This window comes from Alosa sapidissima, chromosome 20, assembly GCF_018492685.1.
Source record: "Alosa sapidissima isolate fAloSap1 chromosome 20, fAloSap1.pri, whole genome shotgun sequence".
Lineage (NCBI taxonomy): Eukaryota > Metazoa > Chordata > Actinopteri > Clupeiformes > Clupeidae > Alosa > Alosa sapidissima.
The window spans coordinates 7,041,358-7,059,551 of NC_055976.1; the positions used below are offsets into that span (position 1 = coordinate 7,041,358).

General features: G+C 40.5%; 2 protein-coding genes across 7 annotated transcripts; both read right to left on the reverse strand.

Annotated features, from left to right (window-relative positions):
- Positions 1-1,735: 1,735 nt before the first annotated feature.
- LOC121694748 (schlafen family member 11-like) lies at positions 1,736-17,923 on the reverse strand. 6 transcript variants are annotated; one of them, XM_042075057.1, is made up of 6 exons: positions 8,128-8,486; positions 7,513-7,578; positions 5,771-6,849; positions 5,548-5,664; positions 4,541-5,225; positions 1,736-2,922 (listed from the first exon to the last, which is right to left on the reverse strand). In XM_042075057.1, exons 3-6 carry the CDS (start codon positions 6,846-6,848, stop codon positions 2,109-2,111), a joined length of 2,694 nt encoding a protein of 897 aa, XP_041930991.1. In that variant the 5' UTR covers position 6,849; positions 7,513-7,578; positions 8,128-8,486; the 3' UTR covers positions 1,736-2,108. The 6 variants fall into 6 exon arrangements, with proteins under 6 accessions (XP_041930991.1, XP_041930992.1, XP_041930993.1 ...); XM_042075058.1 differs by lacking the exons at positions 7,513-7,578; positions 8,128-8,486 and adding an exon at positions 17,749-17,923; XM_042075059.1 differs by lacking the exon at positions 7,513-7,578 and having other exon boundaries at positions 8,128-8,132.
- Positions 13,481-16,941, reverse strand: LOC121694923 (schlafen family member 13-like). The gene is made up of 5 exons (XM_042075321.1): positions 16,174-16,941; positions 15,520-15,636; positions 14,448-15,132; positions 13,649-14,236; positions 13,481-13,514 (listed from the first exon to the last, which is right to left on the reverse strand). Exons 1-5 carry the CDS (start codon positions 16,811-16,813, stop codon positions 13,481-13,483), a joined length of 2,064 nt encoding a protein of 687 aa, XP_041931255.1. The 5' UTR covers positions 16,814-16,941.
- Positions 17,924-18,194: the final 271 nt, after the last annotated feature.

Consider the following 18,194-nt stretch of genomic DNA (forward strand, 5'->3'; position numbering starts at 1 on the left):
GAGGGAAAACAATCAATGAATGCTTGTTACTGTAGTCTTGACTATCTATGGATCTGCTTGGTTTGGGCTTTTTTTTTTTAAAAGACGCTGTGTCGGCATCAGTGGAAAAATAGGATCTGGCCAAGAATGTGAGCAATGCACAGTAACTCATCTGTTGTCATATATGACAGTGTGTCTCCATGACACAAATAAACACACACACACGCCCTGACATGCTTGAATACCATTTGTACCATAGGTCTTAGGAAATGCAATGCTTTACATGCTTGGCTTTTTGCTATGAGGTGTTAATTGGTCACTTGTATCTTCTCACAAGGGTGACAATTGGCCTTTTTTTACCTCTGAAATTTTAAGTCTCATGTATGCTTGAGGTCTCGTCTAAGAGCCTTGATTTCTTCACACTGCTTGAACCACAATGGGCCAGTTTCTTTACAGTGAGGGCTTGGTAAAGTAGTTCTTGCAACAATAGGAAAAAATATTTTCTCTGCTCACAATAACCAGAGCAAAATCTTGACTTACAGTGACCCCTTATGGTGAAAAGTTATATTGGGTTGAACCTGCTCCTTTGTCCCTAAGACAAAAGTCATTTAAATGTCTGAGATCCTGGTGAAAAGCTGTTATTATCTCAACTCAACAGTCAATCAAAATACACCCCTTCCATCTGTGCTCCGGAAGCAGCATAGTGATTAGATTAGATTCGATTAGATTCAACTTTATTGTCATTGTGCAGAGTATAAGTAGAGGCAACGAAATTGGCTGGAATAGTCCATGGCTCGTATACAGGCAACTTTGCTTTGCATTTACAGAACCTGGACAAACACCAGTTTTTTTATACACTGATACAAAATGGTAAAGGCATGTGAAGAACAATTCACTGAGTTTGACCAAATCATGTATTGGTTTATAATATATTCTATAAAACAGAATAGAGTGACATGCTTCTGAACTTAAATATTCTAGTAGTTTGAAAAAGAGAGCTGGTTTTCATTTTTAATTCTGTCTAAAGTCTGGAGACCTCCATTTCAAGACATTATTTGTTAGTGTAAATTAGAGCCTTTGGATTTTTAAGTTAGTCAGTGCACCTGATTTGGAATATTTGCTGCTCTGTGTGCAGTTTGGTGTTCAGTGAACCAATAAAACAACCTTTCACATGGCATGATATCAACAGGTTCTGTCTGACCTGTTGTTGGTCACACTTACAGATGCTTCTTGCTTGCTGCCTTCAGGTCAAGGAGGCGGCATACAATCATTTGGGTGCCAGAATGAGCACAGATGTGAGATGGGTGTGAGAGTTCCGTGTGTCTTCTCTTAGTCATTCCTGCTCTCCTCACCTTCCCTCTCAAAAATATGTCACATGGGGTCCCTTCTATACCCTGTGACGGCCATCTCTCTTGTCCAGCCGACACACTGACCCAAAGTATTATATAAGGGAAACGAGTTGCATAACTCGCTTCTGAGAAGAAGGTGTGAGTGTGATCATTGGCACTGCGTCTCTTGATCGCATTGAGCATGCTTGTTTATGCGTGGGAGTTCAAGACTGACCATCACCAGTTGCTTCTCTATGACTGACTTGATTTACATTCTGATGAGTTCTCAATCCCCACAGGACTAGGCCTACCATTGTGTAAAACATGTATACTGGTTTCTTCAACGGCAAGTTGATCCTGAGCTGTACCTACATTTCCATTTGATGTTATGTTTCAAGATGAAGAATTGAAAGACAGATTTATTTCCATTGGTTTCCATTTATTTCAAAGATTCACAAAGATAATGTTGGATGCTAAAATATAGCATTAAGTAAAGTAAAGTAGAAGAACAAACAGATATATAGGCATAATTCTCAGACAGTAACCATATCATATTCCTTAAACTTCTAAATGACTAACCCTGAAGATGTACATGGATAGCCAGGGAACAAGACAAATCTTAGAACTCATTGCATTTGTTCTGGCAGATCTGTCACGTCAATATAGATTTATGCATATAGACCAATGGATGTTAATAATTTTCAGCTGACAAAATGTGAGGCAATAGTAGGTAGGCTACAGTAATACAAAAAAAAAAACCTCGTTCACTTTTTTATACTGTCCATAATATCACTTGTGTGACTAGGACAGAAACATTGTGGGACACCTGCACAACCACACACTTTCTTTAGACTTAACAACATATAACTCGATCCTTGCTCTGGAATAAGCAGAAATAAGAAGGTTAGGCTTAAGATGTTTTAAACGAGGATGGACAGACTCTGAGGGATTGACCAAAATCACAATGTTCCGTTCCAGACCTGAGAACCTGCAGACAGAATCCACCATCACTGTCTGACTAATCTTCTCGACACTCCTGAATAAGGGGAATTGTGTAGTCAGTTTGTCTTTTTCTTCAGTCAGCTGCTCCTGGGTTGAAAAAAGCACAGCGATGTCTCCAGCAGTGTGGCCCTTGTCGAGGAGACGCTCCAGGATCTTGGTCACACATTTCACCACCTTGTCAGGGGCCACTTCTTTGGTGGTACAGGAGCCCTGGAATGAGTGGTGCAGTGCCCTTTCACTGTTAAACTGTATGTTTTTTAAATGTTGCGTTACCTCAGATTGTGGGCCCTTCATGATCCTATGCATTTGACACTGCATAGCTTTCAGGACATTTGCAGAATTACGAACAACTTTGCACAAGATAGCTTGGTGTTGGTTTGAAAGCGGTGGAAGACCATCTGGAAAATCATGGCATTTCTGGTAGTAGTCCAGAAAAACCCAGAACATCCCATCCGCTCCTCTCAGCTTCAATGCCTTCTCATACCAGTTGCTTTCCCCTTCTTCCACACGAAAGTTCTGGGCTTCATCCACAATGATGTGTTTTACCGCCGAGAAATCCGTGTGTTTATCCAAAAACTTTACTCTTGTCTCACATTGGCAGATGTTTTGCTCTCTGAAAAGGAACCATGCATGTTATGAGTAATTGACTCAATTATATAGTATCTAATACGTTAAGCAATAAACCCAGCGAGGCTGTATGTTCTAGTAATTTAACAACAGCTAAGGAGTGTTGTTAGGCGTGACTCCATACAGCTCTGAGTTTCATAAGCAAGGACCGAAACTTTTTAGAATATCAATTATAGAATAGAATTCCATTTCAGAGGGACTGCAAGAATGGGCTTGATCAGGTGCAGTTTGCCAAAAGGATTGCAACAGTACCTCATTTTTGAAAATCACACCGATCAAAAGTTGTCTGCATTAACACAACATCCAATAGGCCAAAACGCATAAATAGGTTTTCATTATATCCAAACGGTAATATTTTCCCTAAGAGGGGGCGTGTATCTGCAGCACATAGAAAGTTCCCTGATGTGCCGGTTCTGGCGCCGACAAGAGTGGCAGCATGTCGAGTGTCTTTTCTTGAATTTCCCCTGGGGATCAATAAAGTATCTATCTATCTATCTATCTATCTACGTATGGTGGTTGCTATAGGGTCACATTATAGTGGTGTTTGCTGGTGGTTCCTCGGGCATTGCTAGGGTACATATGGTGGTTGCTATGCAAAATAATGTGGTTGCTATGGTGAATGCTAGGGTAATCATGTTGGTTGCTATGGCGGTCGCTAGGTTTACATTATAGTGGTGGTTGCTAGGGTGTTGCTAGGGTAATTAAGGTGGTTGTTAGGGCGTTACTAGGGTACATATTGTGGTTGCTATGCAAAATAATGTGGCTGTTATCGTGGTTGCTAGGGTAATCAGGTTGGTTGCTAAACACAGGTTGCACTTTTGGCGCTGGCGCATAGGCCTAATGTGATGGCTGCATAAAACCTTCGTCTTTGTCCGTTTACATACAAACATGCAACCGAATTTTTCCAAAATCTCCATTCTAGCAGGAGTTTTTTCTAACACTGTTAGAAAAAACTGTGGTTCCAATAGTTAACACTGTTTGCGGGGAGGGGGGGAGCATTCCGCCATTCATTTCAATGGAAAATGAAAAACAGGAATAACACACCACACCATTTATACAAGCAGGATACACCGCTTTAGGCCTGAATTTTTAGAGTTGGACCTGTGTCGATAACTCAAACGCTAGAAGCAGTAGTCGATACAAAAATTGGGTGAAAGGGAATAATATTTACTTAAGAAGAACAATAGTGGGCTTCACCATGCTGTGGACTTGCTTGATCAAGCCCACTAATTACATAGAATATCAATATTTGAGCACTGTTTCCAAGCTTTTAATAAGAGACCTGTATACTAGTTCAGGGCAGCCGTGGCCTATTGGTTAGCGCTTCGGACTTGTAACCTGAGGGTTGCCGGTTCGAACCCCGACCAGTTGAAGTGAAGTGCCCTTGAGCAAGGCACCTAACCCCTCACTGCTCCCCGAGCGCCGCTGTTGTTGCAGGCAGCTCACTGCGCCGGGATTAGTGTGTGCTTCACCTCACTGTGTGTTCACTGTGTACTGAGTGTGTTTCACTAATTCACGGATTGGGATAAATGCAGAGACCAAATTTCCCTCACGGGATCAAAAGAGTATATATACTTATACTTATACTTATACTTAGGACATACCTCATGAAGCTTCTCAATCCAAAATTTTCACAAAGGTAAAGGATATTTTTTTCCTCGCAGCAATACAAGTTCTTGATCCTTCTTATGAGCACCATAGCAATCAATGTCTTCCCAGATCCAGGCACACCATGAATGAAGTTATTCTTGATTGCACCATAGGTCTGAAGAATTTTAAACTGTTCTTCTGTTAGCAAATTAAGGAACTCACAGCCAATTTCATCACTTAATGGGGAGGTGAAACTCATCACCACAATCACCAAGGAGCGGAGAAGGGCTTTCACGTCTTTTTCCTGGTTCAGTCTGTAACTATTGGGGTATATTGAGGGGTGATTCAGCACTGTCCAGTTCTGGCTGTTCACCAGTTGGGGGATTACACAGAGTTTGCCTGTATAGCCTCCCACGTTCACCAGCTTCTGCTTCAGGTGGAATGCTGTATTGGTTGCATATTTCCACAAATCAGGACCATCCGTTTTAACCACACAGCAGAGAGTGGGATAACTGCCTGTGCTGATGATCAGAGCCTCACGAATGACGTCTTTATTCTTGGGGAGATCTATATCAACTGCCCAGCTTGGGGAGAAAATGCAAATTCCCGGACTCTTTGAAGAGTTGGCAATAAGGATGGCATTGGAGAGGGGCTTGTTTTTAAAGGCATCTGGCATCACCTCGATATTATTCGTTGGGACTAGAAAGAACAACACTCAATAAGCACAAGATGCTGCATTACATCATATATTCTATTTAGAATTCTATCCTGAGAGTATTGGAATCAGGAATCAGGAGTTGAAATCATTTTTACATCACAATTTTACATTACAATTTACGGTGATAGCCCTTGTCATCATTTCTACTTGCTGGTATTTCTAAGTACTGACATGCCTAGATATAGAATGAATGTTAATGGTGAACAGTAACTGTGAACACACATTAATAGACATATCTTATGTTAACCAAACAAATTAAATGGCAACAGCATTTCAACGAGTTAAAAATAAGCATGTGCTCACCAGGGAAAAGTTTCTCCTGTAGGTGTGTCAACATCTCGATGCTGTACACTGATTTACACTGAGGTGGGGCGTCTCGTAGACTCAGCACATTCAGAAAGCGTTTAGACAGGTCTGCATCTGAAACAAAACAAAAAAAACGTTTTTATTCCAACATGATTGCAAATTTTTAACAGCTAACACATGTATGTCAATTAATGTGTGTAATTATGTTAAAGAAAGCTACCTGGGTCTGAGAGCTGCATTTTCTTCATCCACACAGTAGCTCCCAGTCTACAAACCATGCCTCCCTCAATGTGCAATGAGTTTGGATCTTTTTCAAAGACAGCACAGCAAAATACTGGAATCTTGATGGCCACTACATATGCATCAGCTTCTGAGGATTCCTGTGCTGTGACTTTGATAAGTCTACACTCTGGAGACCAGCTTGCATCCTTGTTGCAGTCAGAGGTATGAATGGCCTTTGCCTTTTTGCACACATCTTTAACCTTAATGAGCAATTTCCCTGCATCAATCCCACTACCACACCCAGTAACTTCTTTACTTTTGTCATTTATGCCATTAAACAAGAAACCACCATCTGTATTTGCAAAAGCCGATATCATTTTAGGAACGACTTCCTTAAGCCTCTTGATGAGATTCTCACTGCTGCTAACTTCTCCCTGAAACTTGTCGGTGAAAATTTGACCTCGAAATTCTTTTAATTCTACATTCGTACTTTCCCCAAATTCTAAACATTTACCTTTTTCCACCGAGTCCTTCATATAGAATTTCTCAGCACAATTCTTTATTATGTCATTGCTTGTCCGTGGTTCATATCCATCTCGATTCCTGTTAGCCCTGTCCTTTCTCTTACTCAAGAACTCAGACACATCTCTGGGACTAACATGATTAACTGTTGACCCTGCTCTTTCACGTAAACCAGTATCAATGCTGCAAAGTCTTGATCTATTGGAACCACAATGCCATGACCTAACATAGATATGAACTTTGTCACCTTGAGGGATACATTCAATCATATCTTCAAAAGGGGAACCCACTAAGTCTAGCAGATGCTGTTCAATATCTAATCCCCTTCCCTCTCTTCTATAGTTGTATGAGTTGGCAATATCCAAAGTGAAAACTCCTCCTCCAGAGTTCAGAAGAGCACAAATCCCATACAAAATGCATTCTCTTTCTCTGTCCCTTTTCTTCTTATCCATCTGATTTCTAGCACTCTCCCCTAATGTCACCTTATCAGACCACTTGATCTCAATATCAGGAAAGTCCTGAGATTCCGTTACAGTCAGACCACGTGAAGCCATCCTGTGAGAGAAAAAAATTGAAAAGTACATTAAAACTAGAAGTACTGCAGAGTGGTATAAAATATGACCGCCACCCAGTCCTGCAGTCTCTCCGCAAAAATAAATCACACATGACAATTTGTCTCCATCTCCTGACTTACTCCATCCCCTACTCTTGCAACTTTTGTGTATGTAAATTAGTGTGCATGTGTGCGTTTGCTTTTGTGTATATGTGTGCTTCTCTGTGTGTGCGTTTTCGCTTGTGAGTGTGTGTGTGGGGTTAATGGGGGGTGTGTGTGTGCGTGTGTCTGCTTGCCTGCATGTGGGTTTTATGTGTCTGTGTGTATGTGTTCGCTTGTGAGTGGGTGTGTGGGGGTAATGGGGTGTGCAAATAAATCACTGTTTTACACCATTTACGAGGCTCAAAGTAACTCCATACTTCATTGGTAGACTTCCTAGGGCCCTGACATTTAAAACGAGACATTGAGAACTTTGAAAAAGCACTGGTAGTTTATTTACAAGACGATTTATACAGACGAATTTATTTACAAGACGAATTACATTTGCTGCCGCTAGGGTGCGTCTAGATTTCTAGGCTAGTCTACTGGGCAAACTAAATGACAACATTTAAAAGTAGGCAACCCAAAATTGAGTGGAGAAAGCATTATCAAACAAAGTAACCTACCTACTAACTTGACAAGGATATAACTCTTCAACCTGGAGAATTCCACAGTATAGGCCAAGTTTATGTCTGAAACACAATGAAATTTCAGTCTTAATTTTTTGTAGAAGAGGTCTTTAATTCGTGCCAAGATTAGTCAAAACTGTAGTTATGCTCTCTGCTCTCCACCCCCTCACCACATTCTAATCATACTAAATGTGTGTAAGTTGGTATGCTTTCTTGGAAAACTTGTCAGCTTTCATTTTGGCATCCAATTAAAAGATTCCACCTATTCATAGACAAACAGGTTATGCCACATTCACATCGGATGGGTGGCATGTGCATGGCGACTTCATAGACCTCTGGAGTTTACCAACAAAAGTTACCATCTTTGCCCATGCAAGGAGATCCATGCCCATGTAATTTTTTCCAATGGGAAAATAACATGGACATTTTGGATAATCGCTTTGCCGCCATGTACATATAGTATATTAAAAGATATTTTAATTGTCATATTGACATGAATACCATCAACCTATCTAACTGTGGAGAAAGCAATGGAGTAGGTCTATCAATGTGGAAACGTTCTCAGATAATGAAGAAACCATCTTTATCAAACAAAGTAACTCATCTACTTACTTGACAGGGATATAACTCTTCAACCTTGAGAGATCCACTGTAGGCTCTATGTTTGATAGACAACAAAATGTCACTCTCTTATTTTATCGCAGAAGAGGTCTTTCAATCTGTGCCAAGATTAATCGAAACTATAGTTGTGCTCTCTGTGCTCTATCCCTATTCATATGAGGTGCGTGCTGTGAGTTGATAGGTGCGCTTTCTTCCAAAAACCTATCACTTTCCATTTTAGCATCCAATGAACAGATTCCACCTGTTTATAGACTGCATAAAGAGGTTACGCCCCATTCACACCAGATGTGTGGCATGTCATGTGCATGGCAACTTCATAGACCTCTGGAGTTTACCTACAAAAGTTGCCATCTTTGCCCATACAAGGAGATCCGTGTCCATGTGATTTTTGTCCAATGGGGAAATAACATGGTGATTTTGAATAGTCGCTTTGCCGCCATGCATATTAATATATTTGAATTGTCATATTGACATGAATAACATCAGCATTGCATAACTGACACTTTTTTTTTACTGATGTTTTGTATCAAAGTGAATGACATATGCTGTATACTCGGAAAGGAGAGAGCCGACATAGTTTTTGCTGTAATCAAATTATGCCATATTCATTTTTGAAATGAAGTGGCAGAGACAGTCATTCTCTACTGCTCTTGGTGAGGGCAGTACATTTCCACAGCTCTCTCTCCCAAGGAAGGGTGATAAAATGATATTGTACGGTATAATCATTCTGTGATAATAAATAACTAACACAGCCTACATGTGTAAAGACGGGGCTGGCAGCAGAAGCACGCGCATCTGAGACATTCCTGATGTCGCACACGCAACTGCAACACAGCAGTGACGAAGCACATGCCACAGGTAGTGTGAATGAGCTGGTAGGAGCAAGGACACTATTCATGCAGCCTTTATAATGTAGGCCTATCCTGAAAAGACATATAAACGACCTTTCAAGTCAGTTCACAAGCAACAGCTGGTGGGCTGTCTAGCTTGTTTGATGGTGTGTTCATGAGGTCTGAGAATGATGGGAACGTTTCCAGTGATGACATCGTTATTCGAGCTGCGAGCGAGTGTTCATGTAATTTGCAGTCCAAATGTGGGAAAAACATGGACGACACAACCAAGGTTCAAACACAAACATAAACGATTGTATTTACTCAAATGTATCAAGCGACAAAACTGCAAATTCCCAAGTTCACATTGAAATTGCTGGACTTGACAGTCCACATGGACTGCTATGCAGATGATACCCAACTTTATCTATCCTTCCTGTCTGATGATGCCACAGTCTCTGTGCAGATCTCTAACTGTCTCTGATATATCTGCTTGGATGAAAGAACATCACCTCCAGCTAAACCTCTCCAAGACTGAACTACTGGTCTTCTCATCTAAACCATACAGCATAACATCAACATCAAAACTGACACTCTCTCTCTCTTGCACCACCTACCTACTTAGGTGTCATGATCAGGGACGGATTAAACAAATATGGGCCCTTGTGCACAATATCAAAAAAGGCCCCCCCTCCCACTGACCGCGACGCGCGCGGGCGCGTTTGCGCATGCGCGTGCAGCCAGCGCTTCTCTCTTTGCTGTCGCTGTGCAGGCTGGTGCACAATTGCACACAATGAAAATGTAGTACATTATGTCATATATTATAACTCAGGCCCACACAGAAATGAATTCCAGCAGCTGTTTTTATTACTAGGCTGTAATCTCCCTTTGCTGTCCAAACAGTCTACAGCAACATTTTTCACTAAACGGACCGGTAGCAGGGACGTTGATAGTATTTTGTGAGAGGTGGTGCTGATCATATTACGGGGGGTTCGGGGGTGTCTCCCCCTGGAAATTTTCGAAATTCTGGCTGTTAAATATACCCTTTTAACGCAGTTTGGAAGGGGCATACAAACTTTAACAGAGCAAGCAGGGCCCGTTTTCTGTCTGACTCAGGTGACGTGAACATTGGCTACCTGCATGATAAGGTTTTCTCTTCACTGCTGCTTGACACTACCTTGTATGGAGACATATTTCACGTTAACAGTGGAGATGCTAGCAAAACTATAGCGTTTGGTAAATGGAGATGCAGATCATCTCCCTAATTAATTTATTTGCGCAACAGTCCACATTATGCGCTCACTCCAGCGAGACGAGTGAAATAAGTGTCTGTCATCGGCATCGCCATAGGCTATTTGCTACGATATAAGCTACTGTTAGGCCTACAACAAGTCGCGATTTATTAGGCTATCCAATCGCTATGCTGTTTTCATGAACATTGCAGGAATCCACTTCATTCACCTACCCACGAGTGGGCAGAGGCGCACCTTGTCAATAGGCAAGGCAGGCAATTGCTTGGAGCCCCGAGCTGCTAGGAGGCCCCCCGAGACCTGGTCTCAGCGCGTTTGCCGGTGGGACAAGCGAGAATTCCGTTCATAGATCTTGAATGATTGAGTGATTTTGCGTGCTCCTGTCCTGTTGTACAAACAGAGCATCTGTGTATGTATGCTATGGACTTATAAACAGAGGATCTGTGTTCAAAAGAGTTCAAAGAATCCGTATATGGCCTACATATTTAGGCTATTGTGGTAAACTTCAATCGAGGGTGCAAAGTGATGACGGATCAACATCGGAGTTTGGCATTGACTCAATGAAGTTATGGTAGGCTAATGTTAATTGACAGAAAGATTGAACATGGTTTGCTACATCTGACAATAAACTTGAGCTAGCTAGCGACAGTTACAACTAGTTAAGCAAGGATATGTTAATATGTTTGTATTAGGGCTGTCAATTGCGATGCGATTTGGCTAATATGTCAATATGACAAGCAAGTATAACGCATTGATTTTTTAAATCGCGTGCAGCCAAAGATTTTTAAGTTTACACCATCACTTGTTCTTTTATCAACGATTATCTTTGGCTGCTAATATTTTGACACTTTGATGCACCGTTTCTTGTCCTCAAACTGACACAGACACTTCTCCTCCTGTAGTCATGAACACTAACGCAGTTCTGCTGAACTCCCGGTCGGCTGAATAGGCGTTTTACTTAATTAAAAAAAAAATAATAATAATAAAAAAAAAATAATAACTCCCTGTCGGCTCAGTCGACATGGAATTAAAATATCACTGAAACACCTCACATTTAGGCTACGACATGGGTCGGCAACAGGCGGCCAAAGCTGGCCCGCCTCTGAAATTATTTAGCCCAGCCAGATTATTCTGGCAGTCCAATTTGTTTAGTGTTTAGTTTGTTTATTTGTTTTATTTTACAATATCGATTTACATATAGCCTAGGCTATTCACCAATTAGACTGCGAGTGGTGCTTAAACAAATATGAGAAAGAACACCAGAACGCACTGGATCCTGCTAGCTGTGCATACCCCGCTTTTGTGCTTCTGTTTGGAGCAGATAGGCCACCTTGAAGGTGCCGCTGCGTTTTGTAGTGCGTTATGATATTCTTTTCAAACAGCAACAGCGTTGTTGCATACAGTATCAGATACACAGGCTTTGCATTTGGGAAACCGGGTAAGATGAATGCAACATTTTCTTTCTATTTCTCTTTATAGGCCCAGCTATTTTTCTCCCAGCTTCAACTTCTGTAGTTTGCTTCTCGCTTCTACTGTAAGCATTGTAACATTGTCAGGAGATGGGCCAACCAAGTAGCCTATTTAAGAATAAAAGTAAGATAGACTTTATCCAAAGAAGTAATTAGAATAAGCCAGGCTCCGTGTTAAACTGTCCATCAATGCCACAATTATTGTAGCCTTAGTGTCTCATGTTGTAGTGCCCACATTTACTATTCACAATATTGAAAGGGGAGTTCGTCAATATAAATAACTTTATATTTTGTGAAAAGGTTTTTAAAGTAGGCCTAATTTACTGTATTGTTTTTTTCGTTATTTATTCATGTTTTATTCTTTAGGCTACATTTATATCTTCAACATAACAAGGTTTTTCATGTCAGATTATTTACAGCCTAACATATTGGTGATGAACCCTGTTTGGTAGGGCCCCCTAGGAATTTTTGCTTAGGGCCCCCACAGACTCTAGAATCGCCTCTGCGAGTGGGTCAGTTTCACTTTCGCAAACACGCATACACATTGAATGAGCACTCATAGCCTACCACTTCCACCTAATGTTATGCCTCTATATTTTATGAATTAAGAAGTATTTATTGATCAGGAAAACATTTAGTTTATTTTTCTTTCGGTCTGCGGTTCCATAACACCATTCAGTTGTGCCGCAAATTAACAGACAGAAGCACCGGGCATAATCTAGCCTAAATTCATGGCATTTTTTTTTTTTAATCCGAGGGCCCCCATTGGCTGAGGGCCCCTGTGCACGTGCACACTTGGCACAAGCCATGATCCGTCCCTGGTCATGACTTATTGCTTTTCTGACACTAGCAGGCACAGGGCCTGTGTGGAATCCAGGTCAATCTTACTCCTGGAAAGCAGAGACTTGTTGAGTGAGAGGGTTAAGACATTATTTACAGGTCTACATAAGTAACAGAGTCAAAAGAAACTGTGAGTGGAAAATTGGCAAACTCGGTTGATAGTGAGTTGTTTGCCTATAGAGTGAGAGAGGGGAAAGCTGTTTGCAAAAGGTGTTTAAGGCCAGCATGTCTATATCATTCACATACTTACAATCTCTCCATCTCTCTCTCACATAAACACACACAAGTGATATAGACACATGGGGTCATCTGAAGTGTGCAAGTTGATCCTGAGTTGCACCTTAAGTTACAGCATAACTGCAGACTAGATCAGAAACCCTTCACAAAATGTGGAAACAATTGAATAGTTTCCAAAATGCTAAATCCTCCATATTAATGAATTTCCATATTTTCCATCCATTTATTGCTTTCAAATTTCAGTAGAACTGTAGTTGGGTATTGTTGTTTGATTTATCTCCTCAATCAAAACAACATAACTGCAATTTTATTGATATAACCTGAAATACACAATTAAGTGACATGACTTTTTAATGTTTTTAAAAATGGAGATGTAGCATTTTCAACTCTTCAAATAGATTTTTAGAACTTTTCTGTAATTACATACAACGAGGGTGTTATTCTCTGTACATTTCCATTTGATGTTATGTTTTAAAATAAAGAATAGAAAGACAGATTGATTTCCAGTGGTTTCCATTTATTTCAAAGATTCACAAAGATATTGTTCGGTGGACAATATTAAAATATATAATTAAAAAGTGAAATCAGTCTAAGAAGAACTAACTTCAACAGAAATAGATAAAGGCATAATTCTCAGACAGTGACCATGTCATATTTCTTACACTGCTAAATGACTAACCCTGAAGATGTACATGGATAGCAGGGAACCAGACAAATCTTAGAGCTCATTGCATTTGTTCTGGCAGATCTGTCTGGACATGACAATATTGAATTATACATATAGACCAATGGATGTTACTGATTGTCAACTGATAAAATGTGAGGCAATACATATATGACAAATAAAATAATGATAAATTCATTAACATGATAAATCGTAAAGTACTCCTGCACACTGCTGAAAAGAATGGGGAATTTTGTCTTCAGTTTGAACTCCTCTGCAGCCAGCTGCTCCTGTGTTGAAAAGAGCACAGCGACGTGTCCAGCAGTGTGGCCCTGAGAGTGGAGATGCTGTAGGATCTGGAGCACAAGATCCACCTCCTTTCCAGGTGCCTCTTTTCTGATGATACAGGAGCCTTGGAATGAGTGGCTCAGTTCCATCTGCTTGTCTATAGCTGCTAAATGTTGTATTACCTCAGATTGTGGGCCCTCAATTATCTTATGCATTAGACACTGCATAGCTTCCAGGACTTTTGCAGAATTACGAACAACTTTGTGCAAGACAACCATGTTTTGGTCAGAAAGCGGTGGAAGGCCATCTGGAAAATTATGGCATTTCTGGTGGTAGTCCAGAAACACCCAGAACATCCCATCCGCTCCTCTCAGATTCAGTGCCTTCTCATACCAGTTGCTTTCCCCATTTTCCACACGAAAGTTCTGGGCTTCGTCCACAATGATGTGTTTTACTGCCGAGAAATCTGTGCATTCAGCTAAAAACTTTACTCTTGTCTCACACTGGCAGAGGTTTTGTTTTCTGGAAAGAAACCACACATGTTATGAGTAATTGACTCAATTATATTGTATCTAATTGTATTATAATTATATTGTATCAGGTATGCAATAAACACCCGTATGTTCCATTTTCCATTCAACTATCCATTTTAGAATATCAATTATAATATTTGAGCAGTGATTAGCATATCCAAGCTTTTAATAACAAGCCTGTATACTATTTCTGAACATACCTCATGAAGTCTCTCAATCCAACATTTTCACAAAGGTAAAGGATATTTTTTTCCTCGCAGCAAAAAAAGTTCTTGATCCTTCTTATGAGCGCCATGGCAATCAATGTCTTCCCAGATCCAGGCACACCATGAATGAAGAGATTCTTGATTCCACCATAGGTCTGAAGAAATTTAAACTGTTCTTCTGTTAGCAAATTAAGGAACTCACAGCCAATTTCATCACTTAATAGGGAGGTGAAATTCGTCACTACAATCACCAAGGAGCGGAGAAGGGCTTTCACGTCTTTTTCCTGGTTGAGTCTATAACTATTGGGGTATAGTGAGGGGTGGTTCAGCACTGTCCAGTTCTGGCTGTACACTAGTTGGGGGATTACACAGAGTTTGCCTGTATAGCCTCCCACGTTCACCAGCTTCTGCTTCAGATGGAATGCTGTATTTGTTGCATATTTCCACAAATCAGGACCATCCGTTTCAACCACACAGCAGAGAGTGGGATAACTGCCTGTGCTGATGATCAGAGCCTCACAAATTACATCATTATTCTTGGAGAGATCTATATCAACTGCCCAACTTTGGGAGCAAATGCAAATTCCCGGACTCTTTGCTGAGTTGGCATTGAGGATGGCATCAGTGAGCGCCTTGTTTTTAAAGGCATCTGGCACCACCTCGATATTATTCTCTGGAACTAGAATAAAGAACAACACACTCAATATGCACATAAGGGCTGCTCCACAACATACAGTATATTCTATTCATCCTGAGAGTACTGGAATCAGAACTTATTATTATTTTTACATTCATAAATAGTTTATATTTAAAGCAATATAAAAAGTATTCCACAATATCTTAAAAGTGTTACAACAATGTTAAAGCAATGATTTACTTCAGGTTTATGCACATATGGTATTAAAAGAACAAATAAAAGTATTATGATAGCACTTGTCATCATTTCTACAGATTTCTACTGATACTGACTTGCCTTGTTACTGAATGAATGTTAATGGTATGTAACTGTGAATACACATTAAAACACACGTTTTATGTTAAACAAACAAAATAAGCATGTGCTGACCAGGAAAAAGTTTCTCCTGTACGTGTGTCAACGACTCGATGCTGTACACTGGTTTACACTGAGGTGGGGCATCTCGTAGACTCAGCACATTCTGAAAGCGTTCACACAGGTCCTCATCTGAATAAAAAAAAACACACAAAAAACAGGCTTACCCTTTCTTTTCATTTCAACAAGATTGCAAATGTATGACAGATGTAAGATTTTACAGTTTACCCTCTTTAAGAACATCATAGGCTACAAGGTGATCTTATCAATATCACTCAAAGGTCCATGCTATGGCCTCAGGTGTGAGAACACTAACATTTGGAGAAACGGTATGGAGGAAGGCATCTGATAACCATCCCAGTCAAGGTGTTATCTACTCATTAACATTTAGAGTGTAGGAGGGACTTTTGACACAGAATATATGCCAAGAGTTTGAGATACTCAAAAGTTAGTTCGTTTTTACTCTTCAAGACTCATCAAGGGTCACTCTACAAGATTGGTGCCCAGAAGTACGTCACATGTACTTCTGTGATTGCTTTTTATTGGAATAAAGATTGAAGCTGCATTAACCGAAGAAACATCCTTTTTTCCTATGAACACATCGTGTTTTTCCTTGCACAGATAACACATTTATGTCAATTAATGTAAAAATATGTTAAAGAAAGCTACCTGGGTCTGAGAGCTGCATTTTCTTCATCCACACAGGAGCTCTCAGTCTACAAACCGTGCCTTCCTCAATGTGCCATGAGTTTGGATCTTTCTCAAAGACAGCACAGCAAAATACTGGAATCTTGATGGCCACCACATATGCATCAGCTTCTGAGGATTTCGGAGTGATGACTTTGATAAGTCTACACTCTGGAGACCAGCTCGTATTCTTCTTCTTGCAGTCAGAGGTATGAATTGCCTCTGACTTCCTGCACACATCTTCAACCATACTTTGCAATGCCTCTGCATTAAGCCCCCTACCACACCCAATGACTTCTTGACTTTTGTCATGTATACCAATAAACATGAAACCACCATCTGTATTCCCAAAAGCCGATATATTTTTAGGAACGACTTCCTTAAGCCTCTTGGAGAGATTGTCACTGCTGCTAAATAGATTTAATTCTACATGCACACTCTCCCCAAATTCTAAACATCGATTTTTTTCCACCCAGTCCATCATATAGAATTTTTCAGCTTGTTGTCTTATTACGTCATTGCCAGGCAATGGTACTGCATGTCGCTTTGCAGGAGGATACACCTCATACTGATTTTGATTCCTTTCAGCCGCGTCCTTTCTCTTCCTCAAGAACTCAGACATATCTTTGGGACTAACACGCTCATCGTTTGAACCCGCTCTTTCCCATAAACCAGTATTAATGCTCCAAAGTCTTGATTTATGGTAACCAGGATGTCCTGACGTAACATAGATATGAACTTTGTCACCTTAAGGGATACATTCAATCATATCTTCAAAAGGGGAACCCACTAAGTCTAGCAGATGCTGTTCAATATCTAATCCCCTTCCCTCTCTTCTGTAGTTGTATGAGTTGGCAATATCCAAAGTGAAAACTCCTCCTCCAGAGTTCAGAAGAGCACAAATCCCATACAAAATGCATTCTCTTTCTCTGTCCCTTTTCTTCTTATCCATCTGATTTCTAGCACTCTCCCCTAATGTCACCTTATCAGACCACTTGATCTCAATATCAGGAAAGTCCTGAGATTCCGTTACAGTCAGACCATGTTACAGTCAGACCATGTGAAGCCATCCTGTGAGAGAAAACATTGAAAAGTAGACTCCATTAAAATAAGATAACGAGTTGTCCATCTTTCTCGGTCACATCTCTGATTTTGTTTATGCATTAATGCTGGCAGTCACAATGCTAAAAGGTCTACACATCATAGGCTAACGTAACTCAAGATGTAAAACATCTTTAGGCTATTTAACTGACGTAGCTGCTATATCAATCAAGGCTGCAATGTTAAGAAAATTTGCTGACGAGCTGCCTAGGCTTTGAAGAAAATGGCGCACCATATTTTAAATATCGAGGGCCACATTTCGACTGACAGTAACATTAAGGTTAATAATTCTCTTGAATTCATCAACTGAGCAAATTAGATCACAGCTTTTAAAGTAGACAACTAGAAATAGCCTCCTTAACCAAGGAGAAAACGATGCAGATGATATAGGCTAACGTTAGTGTGCAAAAGATTCAGATAACCAACTTTATCAAACTTGGTAGCTTATCTACTTACTTGACAGGGATGACAATCCCACAGTAGGCGTCTTTTATTTTTGATACACGACAAAATGTCACTGTCTGTCTTAATTTATCGTAGAGATCAAACGAACATGTGGTCAGTGGGTGGCGGTCGTGCCGGGCGGGTGGTCAGTAAGGAACTTTGAAGTTTGGTGAATATTCAACAAGACCCTGCCTACTTATTTACAACGCTTTGCTCTGCTTCCGCCCTTCCAGTGCTGGAGATTCACATTTTCACAAGCCTACAGTGGCGACAGAATATGAAGCAAGATCTTGCCGAAAACACGCGGAAATCACCAGTTCATGTATAATGCATGTCTGCTTAAGCATCCACACAAAATGTTGTGCAAACAGGAGTGTCAAAGTAAATCAGCGAAGGTTTTGTTGGGTTTCGAACATGAGTCTCACTGAGGCAAAATGTTCCAAGCAGCAAGCACTATC